A 15,607-nucleotide genomic window follows, 5' to 3' on the forward strand; every position below is an offset into this window, starting at 1 on the left:
ATGCTGTTTGCCTTTTATGCTCCCCCCACCACTCCCTGTATATTGCTTGCCTTTGATTTTGATTCTACAGGTGTCTGTAGAACCTAAGATAAATAACAAGGGAGTCAGTTAGTATATTAATACAGTGATACAAATGTTTCTATTTCACTGATGGAAAGCATGATATAATGTATCCACATGTAGCACTGTGAATAAACTCTTTAAGTATCAATTTCCATGATTGGCCACTGAAACAATGTAGCAAAGAATTTCCTTTCACTGCTGGCATTTCAAATGCATTCACCACGCGGGGAGGGGGGGGTCGGTGGTGAAATCTTTCAAAGGGACAAACTTTAAAGGGCTAAACTTTAAAAGGGACAAATCTTAAAGGGACAAACTGCAAAGGGCTTGCTGGGCAGTTAAAACGCATTCACCATGCGGGGAGAGGGGTGGGTGGTGAAATCTTTCAAAACCTTAAAGAGACAAACTGCAAAGGGCTTGTTGTGTGTGTGTGTGTGGCAGGGGGGGGGGGGGCCGGTGAGCGCAGCTTGGATTTTAAACCCATTCACCGCAGGAAATTAAGATTTAAATCTTCCTGGGGCTGCTTTGGGGGAGGGTACTGAAATGGGGCATCATGTGATACACTCTGGAGGCCAATTAATTTGAATTAAGTCCCATTGCATCCACACTCACACTAATGCGAATTAACTGATGCGCTTCAGGTGCTAATCCTCTTGCAGAGGTGGTTTTATTAATTCGATTTTAAAGGCTCTTTAATTCGAATTAACAATGCGCAAGTGTAGACGCAGGAGTAATTAATTCGAATTAAGGGACTTTAATTCAAATTAAGCCACCAGTGTAGACCAGGCCTCAGTCTTGGTCTTATGGCGGGTCGGAGGGGCTGGGCCAACATCACATGGAAGAGGGGTGGGGGGGGAAGAGGTGTGGCTGGGAGGGGGGAGCGGCCGCCTTGTGGTGCTGCTTGGGGCTGAACGGCTTCTGGCCAGGGCTGTGGGCCCATGTCACGCGGGATAGGGGCAGTGGGAAGGGGTGGGGCCGGGAGGGGGGAATGAAGACTTGCCACACCACTTGTGAAAGGCTGTCGACCCCTGTTATGAAGGGCCGCACATAATTGTAATGCCACTGGACTCAGCAGGCTGGTAAAAATGTGTCTGCAGGTCACGTGCGGCGGCCCGCGGGCCATAATTTGGGAACTCCTGGCCAAGATGGTCAGGGACACAACCCCATGCTCGGGGTGTCCCTAACCACCAGCTGCAAGAAACTGGGACTGGGCAACAAGGGATGGATCATTCAAAATTGCCATTCTGTTCATTCCCTCTGAAGTGTCTGGCAATGGCCACTGTCAGGTGACAGGATACTGAGCTACATGGACCATTGGCCTGCCCCAGTATGGCCATTCTTATGTGAGGTTCACTGTGTCCGGGACTCCTCTCACTCGCACCACTGTAACTCCACAGTGCCATTCCCTGAGCTGGTATAAATTGGCATTGCTCTGGTCCAAGGGCATGCTGATGTACACTAGCTGCAGATCTGGCCCACTGACTCTGGTGAAATGACCCCAGATTTACTCCAGTAGAAGGACTTGTCTACATGCATTGTTGCTCCAGTTTAATAGATAAGATGTGATTTTAAACCAATTTAGTTAAGCCAGAGCAAAAGGCTGTGTGGAGACTCAGTTTAAACATGGATGATTTTGGTTTATCTTAAATCACTTAGGAGCAGCTGTAAACTAAACCCAGAGAAGAGAATCCACATGAGGGACTGCACCAGTTTCACTTTATCAGTGCGAATGTGTGTGGACACAGCCTAAGCGAGAGGAGACTCAGTCCCTTGCCTTCTGCTCTTGAATTGTATCTCCCTTCCCCCCTTCCATGTACTACCGCTGTGGTACCATTAAAGATGACAGCAGCAGGTGGGAATTGTTTTGCTCCTGCCAGATCTTTAAAGAATATTTCATTTCTGTTTTGTTCAATGAAATGTACTGTGTAGACAGCCATGCTGCTTGGTCGGCTGTGTGCACTGACAGGCACACGGCCAGCACGATACAATGGTACCAGCAGCAGTCACAGTTTCCCAGCTTATGAGAGAGCATTTTCGCCAGGGTGAAAGCAAACTAAAATCATCCTGCAACTCACCCATGACCTCCTGGGCTGCAACCAGTAAGGTGTCACTCCAGGGTCCACAGCCAGCTGAGTTTAGTACACACACTCTGATTACAACGTCTTTTTGGGGATTCCATGTTGTAAGATTGGCTGTTGTGTCATATACTGTCATTTCCCCCTGAAAGCAGACAACAAGAAGTAGTAACCTGCATTCAAAGGAATGAGGAGAAAACTGTGCTTTTTATTATTATTAATTGTTCAAATGGATCACTGTGTCCAGAGGCTAGAGCAAGGCGTGGAGTCAGGACTCCTGTTTCTGTCACTGACTGGCTGTGTTATCTTAAGTGTAATTTATTCTGTGTTTTAGCTTTCCTGTCTCTAAAATGGCTAATAGTAATATCTTTCTAGCATATAAGAACATTGTGAGGCTTAATTAATGAATGCTTTGAGGTCTTTGAATGAAAGGAGCTACAGAAATGTATTCTTTTGCTCTTTTAAAATACACAATTCTTTCTGCTTCAAAGACATAAAGCTGCTGCAACTTGCTGCAAAGCCACTGCCAGCTTAATCAGAACAATAATTTCTGTTTGTTTTAACGTGTTGCCAAATTCCAAACACCCTCCAGCATTCGTGGCCAAGTTTCACTCAAGAGTGCATGGCCAAAGTATTTGCCATAATTTTTAAGATCCTTTTTACACTCATCACTTACAGTAGAACATTGAAACTTTTTGGCAACCAATATTAGGTCTGATTTTCTTCTCCCACTGATATAATTCAGCAGGTATTCCACCAAAGTCGGTGGACCTGCACTGGTGTGAAACTGGCACACGTGTGAGGGGAAATAACTTAAATAAGCCACATTTTCCTCCCTTTGTCTGCTATGGCAGGCTTGCTCATCTTTAGGGGGTCACTGGCAGAGCATGTATTTTTGAGAAAAGCATTTGTATAGAAGTGGGAAAACACCATAAAGAATCACATGAACTTCAAAAGCAGGTATCAGGGAAAAGTAAGTACTGATGTTCAGACATTGGGCCCACCCCCTTGGCAGTGGTTTTTGTGAATCTCTGATGCAAGGAGCAGCTGGGAACTGGTTTGGGTCTCAGAGTGCATCAGAGCTCAGGGCTGTGCTAATTTATTCTGGCTGGTTACCTTCTCCTAAAGGGAGTTGTGCAGCTGGGGATTAGTAGTGCATAGTGCACTCAGCCATGCACTGATGCACCCTCTGTGTTGGCAGGAGCGTGTAAGGGGTGAGAAGTATCCCCAGCTGTCCTGGTAGAAAAGCTCTGGGATGCAGAGTGGACATGGGGGGGAAGGGGACAAGGAAATGTGGAAATATTTACACTGTACTAATGCTTTGCACTTTCCATTTTCAACTGCTGTGGTGCCTGATTCTACAGTGCCCTGAACCCATCACTGTGGTATCTGAGCACAACCAAACTTACATGTCATAAATGATCAGTCCAAAGGACTGCTTGCTTTGAGATGCAGCCACTGTGTGTGGTTTACACTTACACTTACACACACCCACCCACCCCCTGTTGTAAATTTTGCATACTCAGAATTCTCCTTAATTTCAAGTGACTGTGTTCATGGATTCCCTGATGGTATTTAATTGATATGAATGGGAGTTTTGGAGGTGCAAAGAATGCAGAATTGGGCCAGATTCTCAGCTGATGTAAATCAGAGTAGCTCCACTGAAACCAAGGGAGCAATGTCTATTTGCATCAGCTGAGGACCTAGCCCAGAGAGAACAGCACACAGGAGAGGCAGAATGGTCTTGGAGACTCAGTTTTAACATTCCATAACTCTGTCCTGAAGGATGAGCCGTCAATCTCCCCACGGTTGATTTCTGGATATGTTACCTGAGTGACATTATCCTGACTCCACTCAAGCCTGTATCCCAGTAGATTTTCTTTCAGCATGTCCGGAGCCACTCCTTCCCACCCCAAAACCAGGCTAGTGTCTCTTTGGATGATGTGGATGTTTTGTGGAGAACTGCCTGGAGCTGGAGACAAAGGATGATAGATACCCAGTCAGTTGCACTACAGAACAAGAACTTCTGTCCCCCACAATGTGAGGCTCAGAGCCCCCGCTCTCAGGGGAAAACCCAAAGGATAGAATCTGAGGAGAAAAATAAAAATCCCTGCAAGGTTCCTCTCTCTACATTTGCTTTCAATTCTTCCCTTGGGCAGTCTTGGGTTTGCCTCCACCCCATCACTCCTACAGAAGAAGCAGGGGGTTAGCCCTCCGCCCCTTGCAGATCTCTACCCACCTATTCTCAAGAGCCACATGGATCTCAGCGATCCCCAGGGCACTGGCATATGCACACAGAAGTCCAGTGCCCACAAATTGTCTTCGGACCACCAACGTACCTTCCACCAGCACAAAGGGAGCTCCACAAGAAAGCTGTTAAGCCCGTTAGGCCTGCCCAGCTAATACAGCTATGGGAGAGTAAGTTAGTTTCCATTCTACCTTGTGCATCAGTGTTGCCAGTCATATTCCAGCTGCAGAATTTTTATTACTAGAGATGATGTAAGAAGCAGAATGAATGGGCCAACTTCATCCCTAGTGTGACTCAATTAAGTTACACCAGCCATGAGTCACCAGGGATATGTTTGGCCCGCTATATTGATTTTACTTTAAGATTCCAAGAGGGATTGGTAGCTTTCATATTTGACTTGTAAACCTGCAAATAGGATTTGGCAGCTATGTGAGTGAGAATAAATATGGAACCACCACCCAAAAATAAAACCATGTTTACAATCACTTTTCTCACAATAGCATCACTCACTTTAAGACAAATAATAGAATCATAGAAGATTAGAGTTGGAAGGGATCTCAGGAGGTCATCTAGTCCAAGCTCCTGCTCAAAGCAGGACTAACCTCAGCTAAATCATCCCAGCCAGGGCTTTGTCAAGCCGCAGCTTAAAAACCTCTAAAGATGGAGATTCCACCACCTCCCTAGGTAACCCATTCCAGTGCTTCACTACCCTCCTAGTGAAAAACTTTTTCCTAATATCCAACCTAGACCTCCCCCACTGCAACTTGAGACCGTTGCTCCTTGTTCTGTCATCTGCCACCACTGAGAATAGCCTAGCTGCATCCTTTCTGGACCCTCGTTCAGGTAATTAAAGGCTTCTATCAAATCCCCCCTTGTTCTCTCTTTTGCAGACTAAACAAGCCTAGTTCCCTCAGCCTCTCCTCATAAGTCTTGTGCTCCAGCCCCCTAATCATTTTTGTTGCCCTCCGCTGGACTCTCTCCAACTTGTCCACATCCTTTTTGTAGTGGGGGGCCCAAAACTGGACACAATACTCCAAATGCGGCCTCACCAATACTGAATAGGAGGACTTTAGGAGACTTCAGAGTGGATGTGCAAACTCATGACCTATAGGTTCCTTGCATTTCTGACTCAGTGAGGAGTTCAATTAAATTTATCAATGTTCATCCCAAGCTTCCCCCCTCCCGCCCCGATCAAAACTGACTTATTACATAGCAACACTTCTTTTAACTTTTCCAGCCTCTGTCTGTCATTTGCTTACCTAACTCCAGGGTCTGAAAATAAGCCCAGTCTGTGAAAGGAGAGGTGCCCATCTCATTAGTGCACTGAACCCGCACACTATAATTGGTGGAGTGTTTTAATCCCGGTAAACCATAGGTAAAAGGAGGCACATGGACAATTTCTGTAGAGCCCTTGTGATCTTCATGTGACTCAGCAATCTGTTTCGAGAAGAAAAGCAAGCAGATATATTAGGATAAGCAGAGTGAACAACAAGACCGTGCTGTACAAAAGGGCATTTGTTTCGCACAAATGGCTAATTTCTGAACCGGTTCGGGCCCAAGTAGCAGCAAATGCTGAATTGGCAGTATAATGATACATTTAAAGGGACACTGTCACATTGAAAATCATGGGCTACCCCTCCGACTTCAATTCAAGTACAAAGATTTATACCAGCCGATGACCTGGCCCCACATTTAAAAATGTTTCCTCACCTGCATTATAAATAACACAATGGATTATTAAAAGGCAAAGACATTTTTAAAATCTAAATGTCCTTGATGCTATGGACACTGCTTGTTGACTTTTTGCATTTCTCTAAGCTTAGGACAATGAAAAGAGACAGTCAGCTTCATCCTTGTTCATTGTCAGTTTCTAATCAATGTCACTTTCAGGATCTCTTGCATTAGCACAATGCTACAGTGTTTGGGTTGCAAACACTGCAGAGGAAAGTGTTTTTCTTTCCAAATCAAAATGCTTTCCCCTGGAACTCAAAAGAATCTTGGTGTTATTTCTCCAGGCCTTAGTTTCTCAAAAATTGAAGTTGTACCCAACCTGAATTCTGGATCACCTTTGCTCTCACTGGATCCCTTTTATAAGCAGACAGCTTCAACACTAGCACTCCCGGATGGCCTGAGAATAGGAGGAATCCACTGGGGAGCTCCAGCTTAGCGCATTTTACTCAAAGACACACGCCATGAGTCAGTAGCAAGGCTGGGGACAGAACGCAGGAATCTTGACAAAGGTGAAACATCTTTGCTAACTTTATTTCCACTCTGAATATAACAGCCCCCCTCATTTTAATCTATTCATTTATTTTGCTAAGAATAATAAAAAAGAAGCTCAGGCTGTGCACGGTCTATAATAGGCAAAGTCATTGTTCCTGACAATGTCATCCCGAGCTGGGTGGGAGCAATCAGACTTTTACAGTTAAATTCTCTAATTCTGGTTATGCCTCTGTTCAGCTGTGTGAGGAGAGTCAAAGCAGCTGCATTCATTTCCCACCCCTACCTGCTGAAACACCCCTTGCATCGAAGTGAGGAGAAGGGGCACTATTTTAGCCTTCTCTAGGAGAAGCTCCCAGCCCACCGGAGCCGGTGGTGAACTGACTCAGAGTACACCCAAGGTGCCCCAAAACCAGAGCCAACACGTCTTCCTTTCCACATCCTCCTAAACAGGAGGACAAATCACTCATTCACTGGGAGCCAGAGGCATGCATTTTCACAGGGAAATGTGGGTCAACGGCTCTCACAGAATCAGAGCTGTGGGGTGGGGAGAGAAGGAAAATGAAACATGAGCTTTCCAATGCCAAAAACACTGCAGGAACTCCAGCTCCTCTGGGCTAATATTATTGTCCAGTTTACCTGATCGGAGATACACACATGGGGATAGAAAGGAGCTAGAAAAGGCCATGAGGCTAAAGAAATGCTAAAGCCCCATGCCTGGAGGAAATCCAAGCTGTTTTGATTCTGCTCTCTTTCTACCTCTCCCCTCTCCTCCCGCCCCAAAGCAGAGAAGAGGAGCTCAGACCCTAGAAAGATTAGCATAGTTGAGGCTGATGAGCATGCACACCAGGAATAATAGGCTGTGCCAATGAGGGCTAATGCCTTGCAAAACATAGGAAGAAATTCATTTTGAGCTGCAAACAGCAGCAGCAGCAATACTATCAGAGACACAGAAGGCTAGTAAGGAGGAACCAACTAGGAGCCATGCTCCTCTTGACCTGCTGCTCACAAACAGGGAAGAATTGGTAGGGGGAGTAGAAGTGGGTGGTAACCTGGGCAGCAGTGACCATGAGATAGTTGAGTTCAGGATTCTGACAAAAGGAAGAAAGGAGAACAGCAGAACATGGATCCCGGACTTCAGAAAAACAGATTTTTACTCCTTCAGGGAACTGATGGGCAGGATCCCCTGGGAAGCTAATATGAGAGGGAAAGGAGTCCAGGAGACCTGACTGTATTTTAAAGAAACCTTATTGAGGGCACAGGAACAAACCATCCTGATGTACAGAAAGAATAGCAAACATGGCAGGCTTGTCTTAACAGAGAAATCTTTGGTGAGCTGAAACACAAAAAGGAAGTTTACAAGAAGTGGAAGCTTGGACAGATGACTGAGGAGGAGTATAAAAATATTGCTCAAGCATGCAGGGGTGAAATCAGGCAGGCCAAAGCACAATTAGAGTTGCAGCTAGCAAGGGATGTGAAGGGTAACAAGAAGGTTTTCTACAGCTATGTTAGCAACAAGAAGGTGGTCAGGGAACGTGTGGGCCCCTTACTGAACGGGGGAGGCAACCTAGTGACAGATGATGTGGAAAAATGCTTTTTTGCCTCTGTCTTCAAAGACAAGTTCAGCTCCCAGATTACTGCACTGGGCAGCACGGAATGGGGAGGAGGTGAGCAGCCCTCAGTGGTGACAGAACAAGTTCAGGACTATTTACAAAAGCTGGATGTGTACAAGTCCATGAGGCTGGATGCATTATATCCAACGGTGCTGAAGGAATTGGCTGACGTGATTACAGAGCCATTGGCCATTATCTCTGAAAACTCGTGGCTATTGAGGGAGGTCCCAGATGACTGGAAAAAGGCAAACATAGTGCTCGTCTTTAAAAAAGGGAAGGAGGAGGATCTGGGGAACTACAGATCTCAGGCCCTAGAAAAATCATGGAGCAGGTCCTCAAAGAATCCATTTTGAAGCACTTGGAGGAGAAAAAGGTAATCAAGAACAGTCAGCATGGATTCACCAAAGGCAAGTTGTGCCTGATCAACCTGATTTCTTTCTATGATGAGATGACTGGCTCTGTGGATGTGGGAAAAGCAGTGGATGTGATATACCTTGACTTTAGCGAAGTTTTTTATATGGTCTCCCACAGTATTCTTGCCTGCAAGTTACAGAAGTTTGGGTTGGATGAATGGACTATAAGGTGGATAGAAAGCTGGCTAGATCATTGGACTCAACAGGTAGTGATCAATGGCTCGATATCTAGTTGGCAGTCAGTAGCAAGTGGAGTGCCCCAGGCGTCAGTCCTGGGGTCGGTTTTGTTCAGCATCTTCATTAATGATCTGGATGATGGGGTCAATTGCACCCTCAGCATGTTCACGCATGACGCTAAGCTGTGGGGGGAGTGGAAGATACCCTGGAGGGTAGGAATAGGATACAGAGTGACCTAGACAAATTAGAGGATTGGGCCAAAAGAAACCTGATGAGGTTCAACAAGGAGAAGTGCAGAGTCCTGCACTTAGGACAGAAGACTCCCATGCACTGCTATAGACTGGGGACCAATGGGCTAGGCAGCAGTCCTGCAGAAAAGGACCTGGGGGTTACAGTGGACAAGAAGCTGGATATGAGGCAGCAGTGTGCCCTGGTTGTCAAGAAGGCTAACAGCATATTGGGCTGCATTAGTAGAAGCATTGCCAGCAGACCGAAGAAAGTGATTATTCCCCTCTATTCGGCATTGATGAGGCCACATTTGGAGTACTGTGTCCAGTTTTGGGCCCCCCACTACAGAAAGGAGGTGGACAAATTGGAGAAAGCCCAGTGGAGGGCAACGAAAATTATTAGGGGGCTGGAGCACATGACTTAACGAGGACAGGCTGAAGGAACTGAGCTTGTTTAGCCTACAGAAGAGAAGAATGAGGGGGGATTTGATAGCAGCCTTCAATTACACGAAGGGGGGTTCCAGGAAGGATGGAGCTAGGCTGTTCTCAGTGGTGGCAGATGGCAGAACAAGGAACAATGGTCTCAAGTTGCAGTTGGGGAGGTCTAGGTTGGATATTAGGAAAAGCTTTTTCACCAGGAAGGTGGTGAAGCACTGGAATGGGTTACCTAGGGAGGTGGTGGAATCTTCATCTTTAGAGGTTTTTAAGGCCTGGCTTAACAAAGCTCTGGCTGGGATGATTTAGTTGGGGTTGGTCCTGCTTTCAGCAGGGGTTGGACTAGATGACTCCTGAGTTCCCTTCCAACCCTAATCTTCTATGATTCTATCCAGGCATCATTTCTGCTGAGGGTGTTAAAAGAAATGTCTCCACAATTATGGTTTATTTTATTTATGAAAGGAAATCAGCATCAGAGCATGGACTCTCCTACTTCCTTGCCCCCTCCCCAAACGGGAGAGGAGAGAAAGCAGGTCAGCCTATGCTGCATTTGTGCTCCTAGTTTACCTTTGTGCTTCTAATCCCTGCCTTCCAATGAAAGTGTATCAGCATCACATAGTGATTCCCCTGAATCTCACATCAAAGCTGGAACCAGGGAGGGGAGCCAAAGGGGGCTGTCTGAACGCTGCCCAATATTCATACCTGACAGATACACAAGCTTAGGGAATGTGCCTGGTTTGACTGGCATGGGCTGTCTCTCTCTACTTGGCACGCTGTCACCAAACGTGTGGCTCAGCTTCCAAGTAAGAATGAGGCCAAAGTTTGCAAACCGGGATGCCTGAAGTTAGGCACCTACCTAAATGGTCTGACTTTAAGAGGTGCTATACACCCAAAATTTCCAGGGCCTTCAACTGGAGCAACAGGAGTTCAGCACCTCTGAAAAATCAGGCCACCTTTTTAGATGCCTAAATACAGACGTAGGCTCCCAAGTTTGAAAGTGTTGGCCTACAAATCCTAACGCTCCCACAAAAAGTGTGTGTGTGTGTGTAGGCCAGCAGAGAGTCCTGAGGACCATACCTGAACCGTGCAAGAATGAAGGGGAGAGCGGCCATCAAATCCCGGAACCCACGTCACGCTGGCATTGTGACTGGAGACTCGGGTTACGGTCACATTGAAAGGAGGGAGAGGCATGGCTACGATAAAAAAACAAGGAAACTCTTTAGTACACACAGAACTGAGCAGAGAGTCACAGGGACATAGACGGAGGATGCAGTCTGGGGATTTGGGGCTTGATCTCGAGCACAGGCGGCTGTTGAACATGTTCTCTAGGGGTGTTGAGCCTGTCCCGCACTCAACTCTGCAGCAGCAGCTGCTTTCCCCTGGGGCTTAGCCCAGCTCCCTGCCCTGGCCCATTGACTCTCACTGCTCACAGATCCAGAGGAGCCCACCACAGCATCGTTTGAGGCATGCATCTGCACACAAGTGGGGCCCTTCCTGCGCTGCCCCACCCCCTTCCCACCAGACATGGGGCCTCAGGATCTCTCCCTTCCCCTCGGACTCCTCTTCTCTCCCCCTGCAATCTCTTCAGGATCTCCCCTCCTGGTATTCTCACCTCATCCCAGCAAATCTTCCTGAGAAGCAGCGCTCAGGAGCCAGGAACCAGTGCCCCTTGCCAAGACAGGAATCTAGCTTCACCTGCCAGGAATTCAGTATGAAAGTGGGACCCTCCCCCCGTGATGCCCTGCTCCGCCTTCTTCCTAGCCCTGGCACTGCCAGCCCTGGGGCTTTGTCTGCCCAACTGGGCAGTTGTGCAGGATGGCTCAGAAAATAGATTTGGGGAAGCTGAGCCCCTCTACTCCTAGCCACCCCACCGCCTCTGATCTCGAGTCTACTGAAGTCAGGCCTTTGGAGAGGTCTCTGAGAACTGCTAGTGGGGTTAGCTCATGCTATTCTAATTCCTGCTCAACACTGCACTTAGTCACTGTTTGGTCATCAAAAATATATACAAACACATGGGATTTGTTACAGAATTTTCCTCAAACATTTTCAAATGGAACTTGAGTTGGTAGGCCCAGGCTTATAGTTATTAGCCCACAAAGAACCTCTATTTTATGACAGGGAAACTGAGGCCTGGCAAGGTTAAATGATTTACCCAAAGTCAGACTCCAAATCAGTGGTGCAACTGGGAACAGAACCAAGAACCCCAGAGGAGTAATTTAACATGACTATCCTTCCCCCCCATAATAAGGCCCGAATGGAGCTTTGCTACCTAGTTCCCACAATGTCACTCTCCCCCCTCTGCCAAGTCTCTTCATTGGATTCCAGTCTTTTAATGCAAGTTCCTTGTGCTCACTTTCAGTCCCCTACACTTATCTTTCCTCTCATTTAATCCTAATCTCCCTTGAATTCCATTTGTGGTTCCCAAACCACTCCCTTTACCATTCCCAGGGTCCTCTGCTCCCACTTATGGCTTTGTCTCTCCATTCATACAGCATCTTATGCTTGAAACAATCACCAGTTTGATGCCTGACAAGAGTCCTCCCCCGCCTTCAGATCCTTCCTTAAACTCTACATCTACCTTGTTCTCCCACACAATCTCCATATCACCCTCTACTACGGGTGATTTCATGTGTCCTGTTTCAAAGGCTTTAAAGTCCTTAGGGCAGGGGACATGTCTCAGTCTATGGGTCAGAGTCTCCATTTCTCCCAGGCTCTGCCCAGTGGTGAGAGGAGGAGATTTAAAATCACCTTTCCACCTGCCCCATGCTTTGCTCTGCCAGAGCCCCACTCTACCACTTCCATCAGTTGGAGGAGCTTCCAATCTACTCTCATTTATGCTTGACTGCAACAGCCCCCAAGAAGCCATCCCACAGCTGAAGTGCAGCACATCTAGTCCTGCCCAGCCCAGCCCTCTCACCATGCTTCTTACACTGAGGGCCATGGAGGGCATGCACTGGAGCGGAATGTCTGCTTCATTCCAATAATGAACAAGCCTTCATCATTCTACAACTAGTTACAAAGGTTCCAGGACTGAGATTGTGGCTCCTGGAAAGAAAGGACTTTCTGGTTGTTAAGGCACTGAATGGGGAAATCAGGAGATCTCCATTCAGTTCTCAGCCTTTCTACAGACTTCCTGTGTGAGCTTGAGTAAACTGCTCACATCTGTGGTTTGGTTTTCCTGTAATAAAGGTGACAAATTCTAGTTTCTCCCAGTCTTTGTCTGACTTGGTTATTTAGGTTGTAACCTCTTTGGGGAAAGAACTGTCCTAGACTTATCACTGCAAACCTAACTCAAATTATAAGTCAAGTGTTGCCCCTAACTCAAGTCCTGCCCACACACACACACACATCCTTAACTCCAGTGTGGGGGTGCTTTTCACTCAAGTTGGTTGTTACGTTAGGGAGCATAGACCGAAACTCTAAGGAGAGCAACTCCTCGACTGCTACCATGACCACGAGGTAATGTGGATCCAGGCTAGCACCACTCAAGTGCCGCTAGTCCTCCAAGGCCTTTCCACAATTCCCCTGTGTGCTCAGAAAGGACAAGTAGGTTCTCCACAATTCACTGGGCCAGAATTCATAGAATGGTTCAGTTTACTGCAGTGCTAAAAACCATGGGCTATGTCCCAAGAAGTCCATACCCGAGAGAACCCAGCAACAGTGTGGACACAGCAGCTGGAGTGTTACTTTGCAGTGCAGCTGCTCTCATGTGAGCTAAGTTTACCAGAGAGGAATAACCTGAGGGTAGATAATGGAACTTAACTCTGTAGCAAAGACATAGCTTTTTACTGTGTTTGTAGATTGCCTAGATGAACAATGGGTCCTTGAACTTGCGTGGGACCTGTGGATGTTACAATAACTGTAATTTTCTGTTTGGAATGTACCTAGCACATTGGGGCACTATGGGGAACACATAACGACAATAATAGGAGGAAATGGTTTGTTTGTAAACGACCTATAAAAAATGTTTTTCCCTGAGACTCAGAAGAGTAATAAACTGAGGACAGACACCAGAGTCCCCACCAGCTTCCACATCTGTGAAACAGGAAGGCCCTCACTCCTATACTCACACATGCACTTTCATTTATTCACATGAGTAATCCCATTGAAGTTAATGGGACTACTCACATTGTGTGTGTTTGCAGGATCGGGACCTAAATGAGCACCCCCTCAGGCCTGCTCTTGCTCCCATTGAAGCCATTAGGAGTTTTGCCAGTGTCTCAATGGGAGCAGAATCAGATCTGCAAGTGCTGGGTTTTTTTAAAGCCTCCCCATTTCCTTCACTTTACTGCAACTTTCTTAGGTATATTTGTGAAGAATACCAGATAGAACACCTGTGGCTAGAGTATAGGACTGGGAGTCAAAAAACCCCCCCCAAAAACAGGATTCTTTTCCTGGGTGTCTCCCTGATTTTTGTGACATTTGGTGAATCATTTAACGTCTCGGTGCCTCAGTTTCCCCATCAATGAATTAGGGACAATGCCTTCCTCAAAGGTGTGCTGTGGGGATTCATTCATTGATGTCCGATTGTGAAGCATTTTGATAACCTGGGCTAGGAGGTGCTATATTGAGGCAAAGTATTATTATGAAATATATGAGAACTCTAGATCCATTAAGGATATTTGCCAAACTAGACCCAGCGTAATTATTTACATGGTAATTTACTGTTAAAGATGTATGTCAACCTTTTTTTTAAAAGTACATTTTTTAAAATGTATGGATTGTCTCTGACCTGAAAGTTATTTTGGATGAAGCTAGGAGGCGAATTTAAAGCACAACAGCTTCGTGGAATAAGCTACACACACTGTTATTCCGGAATAAAAGTGTCCACAGGGGGAGCTGTTCCAGAAGAGTTATTGTGGAATACCTATTCTGCATTAGGTATTCCCGTTAATTTCCCCATGTAGAGAAGCCCTTAGGTTGACAACACCAAATGCTTTCTAAGTAAGTCATAAATCACAACAGAATATGGTGTTGCATTCTTAGGCTGGGGGGCAGTAGACCCAAGTGTCAACATAAAGGAGAAAACACCCCACGAAGGGTATGGTCTACAATTGGACTTAAAGGGTTATTTTAAACACATTAACTACTTCAATCGTAAATTCTAGTATAGACACAAACATTTGTTCTTAACTGCATTCAGCTCTAGGCTGCAGCCTGGAATAAATGGTCATGACATGTCTATACTCGAATTTACAATCGTGCAGTTAACACGTTAAAACACTACCAAAAACTCAAGTGCTGAGGGGTCCTAACATGAAGGGGAAAGCTGGCCACTCCTGGTTCTCTATTGTTTCAGTCTGTCCAAAAAGAAAACATGTCAAGGGTTCAGGGCTTCACAGAATGACAGATTTTGACGGAAGGGCTAGAAATCATTTATTTTAAATTAGATTTTAAAGGGCATAGAACATAGAAATCCATAAAACCAGTGTCAATCTGTGGATATTAATGGCCACTGGTGATCTCCTTCCCCCCCCTTCAGCATCTAATAAAATGCCAGTGCATTGGCACAAGAGAAAAAGGCCTCTTCAGCTCCAAAGAGATCCATCTACCTCCAGAAAGAGAAGATTTCCCCATTTACACTTTAGATTATGTTGGGCCACATCTCTTGCAAAAAATTCCGCTGCCCTGACTCTCACCTTCACGAGGAAAATCTGTTCTCTTACATCATGTTTCCATTCCTGACCCAGTTGTGGTTTGCTTTCAATTGCCAATTTCACTGCAGGCATATAGGCTTGCATACCAAGCAGCGAGCAGCCATCACAGCACAGTGTGTTGTTCCATCTGCTGAGAGCTCCTCTCAGCACACACTTCTAAGGCAGCTCAGTGACAGCTTCTCCTCCCTCTCCCCCCCTCCATTCTTCTCCGCTGAGGCTCTCTCACCTTTAATCCGAACAGTGGCTGTCCGAGATGAAGACAGTCCCTTTACGTTGTGTGCTTCGCAGGAGAAAACCGTGCTTTCATTAATACCTGGATAGCAGCCAAGACAAGACAAAGAAAGCAACACAAACTGCTGTAGAGTCCAGCTTCAACCGCAAGCAGAATCGCAGTGACATTTGACATCCAGCTCACACTATACGTGCACCTGGGGGCAAAGCTGTGAGCCAGCCAAAAGCAGGTGGATTTTAGTGTAATTAAT

The 15,607-nt window shown here is 46.2% G+C and overlaps 1 protein-coding gene across 1 annotated transcript in view; it reads right to left on the reverse strand.

Moving 5' to 3' along the window:
• The window catches only part of TYRO3 (TYRO3 protein tyrosine kinase), a 59,218-nt gene that overhangs the window by 25,937 nt on the left and 17,674 nt on the right, over window positions 1-15,607 (reverse strand). Inside the window, exons 5-9 of the mRNA XM_067557945.1 lie at window positions 15,352-15,438; window positions 10,546-10,661; window positions 5,643-5,820; window positions 3,965-4,107; window positions 2,136-2,280 (exon numbers count right to left, since the gene is read on the reverse strand). Of these exons, the coding sequence (XP_067414046.1) occupies window positions 2,136-2,280; window positions 3,965-4,107; window positions 5,643-5,820; window positions 10,546-10,661; window positions 15,352-15,438 (669 nt within the window). The remainder of the gene's footprint in view (window positions 1-2,135; window positions 2,281-3,964; window positions 4,108-5,642; window positions 5,821-10,545; window positions 10,662-15,351; window positions 15,439-15,607) is intronic.

Source organism: Emydura macquarii, unplaced genomic scaffold (genome assembly GCF_026122565.2).
Source record: "Emydura macquarii macquarii isolate MOO-44397 ecotype Brisbane River unplaced genomic scaffold, CSIRO-AGI_Emac_v2 contig_1876, whole genome shotgun sequence".
NCBI classification, from domain to species: Eukaryota; Metazoa; Chordata; order Testudines; family Chelidae; genus Emydura; species Emydura macquarii.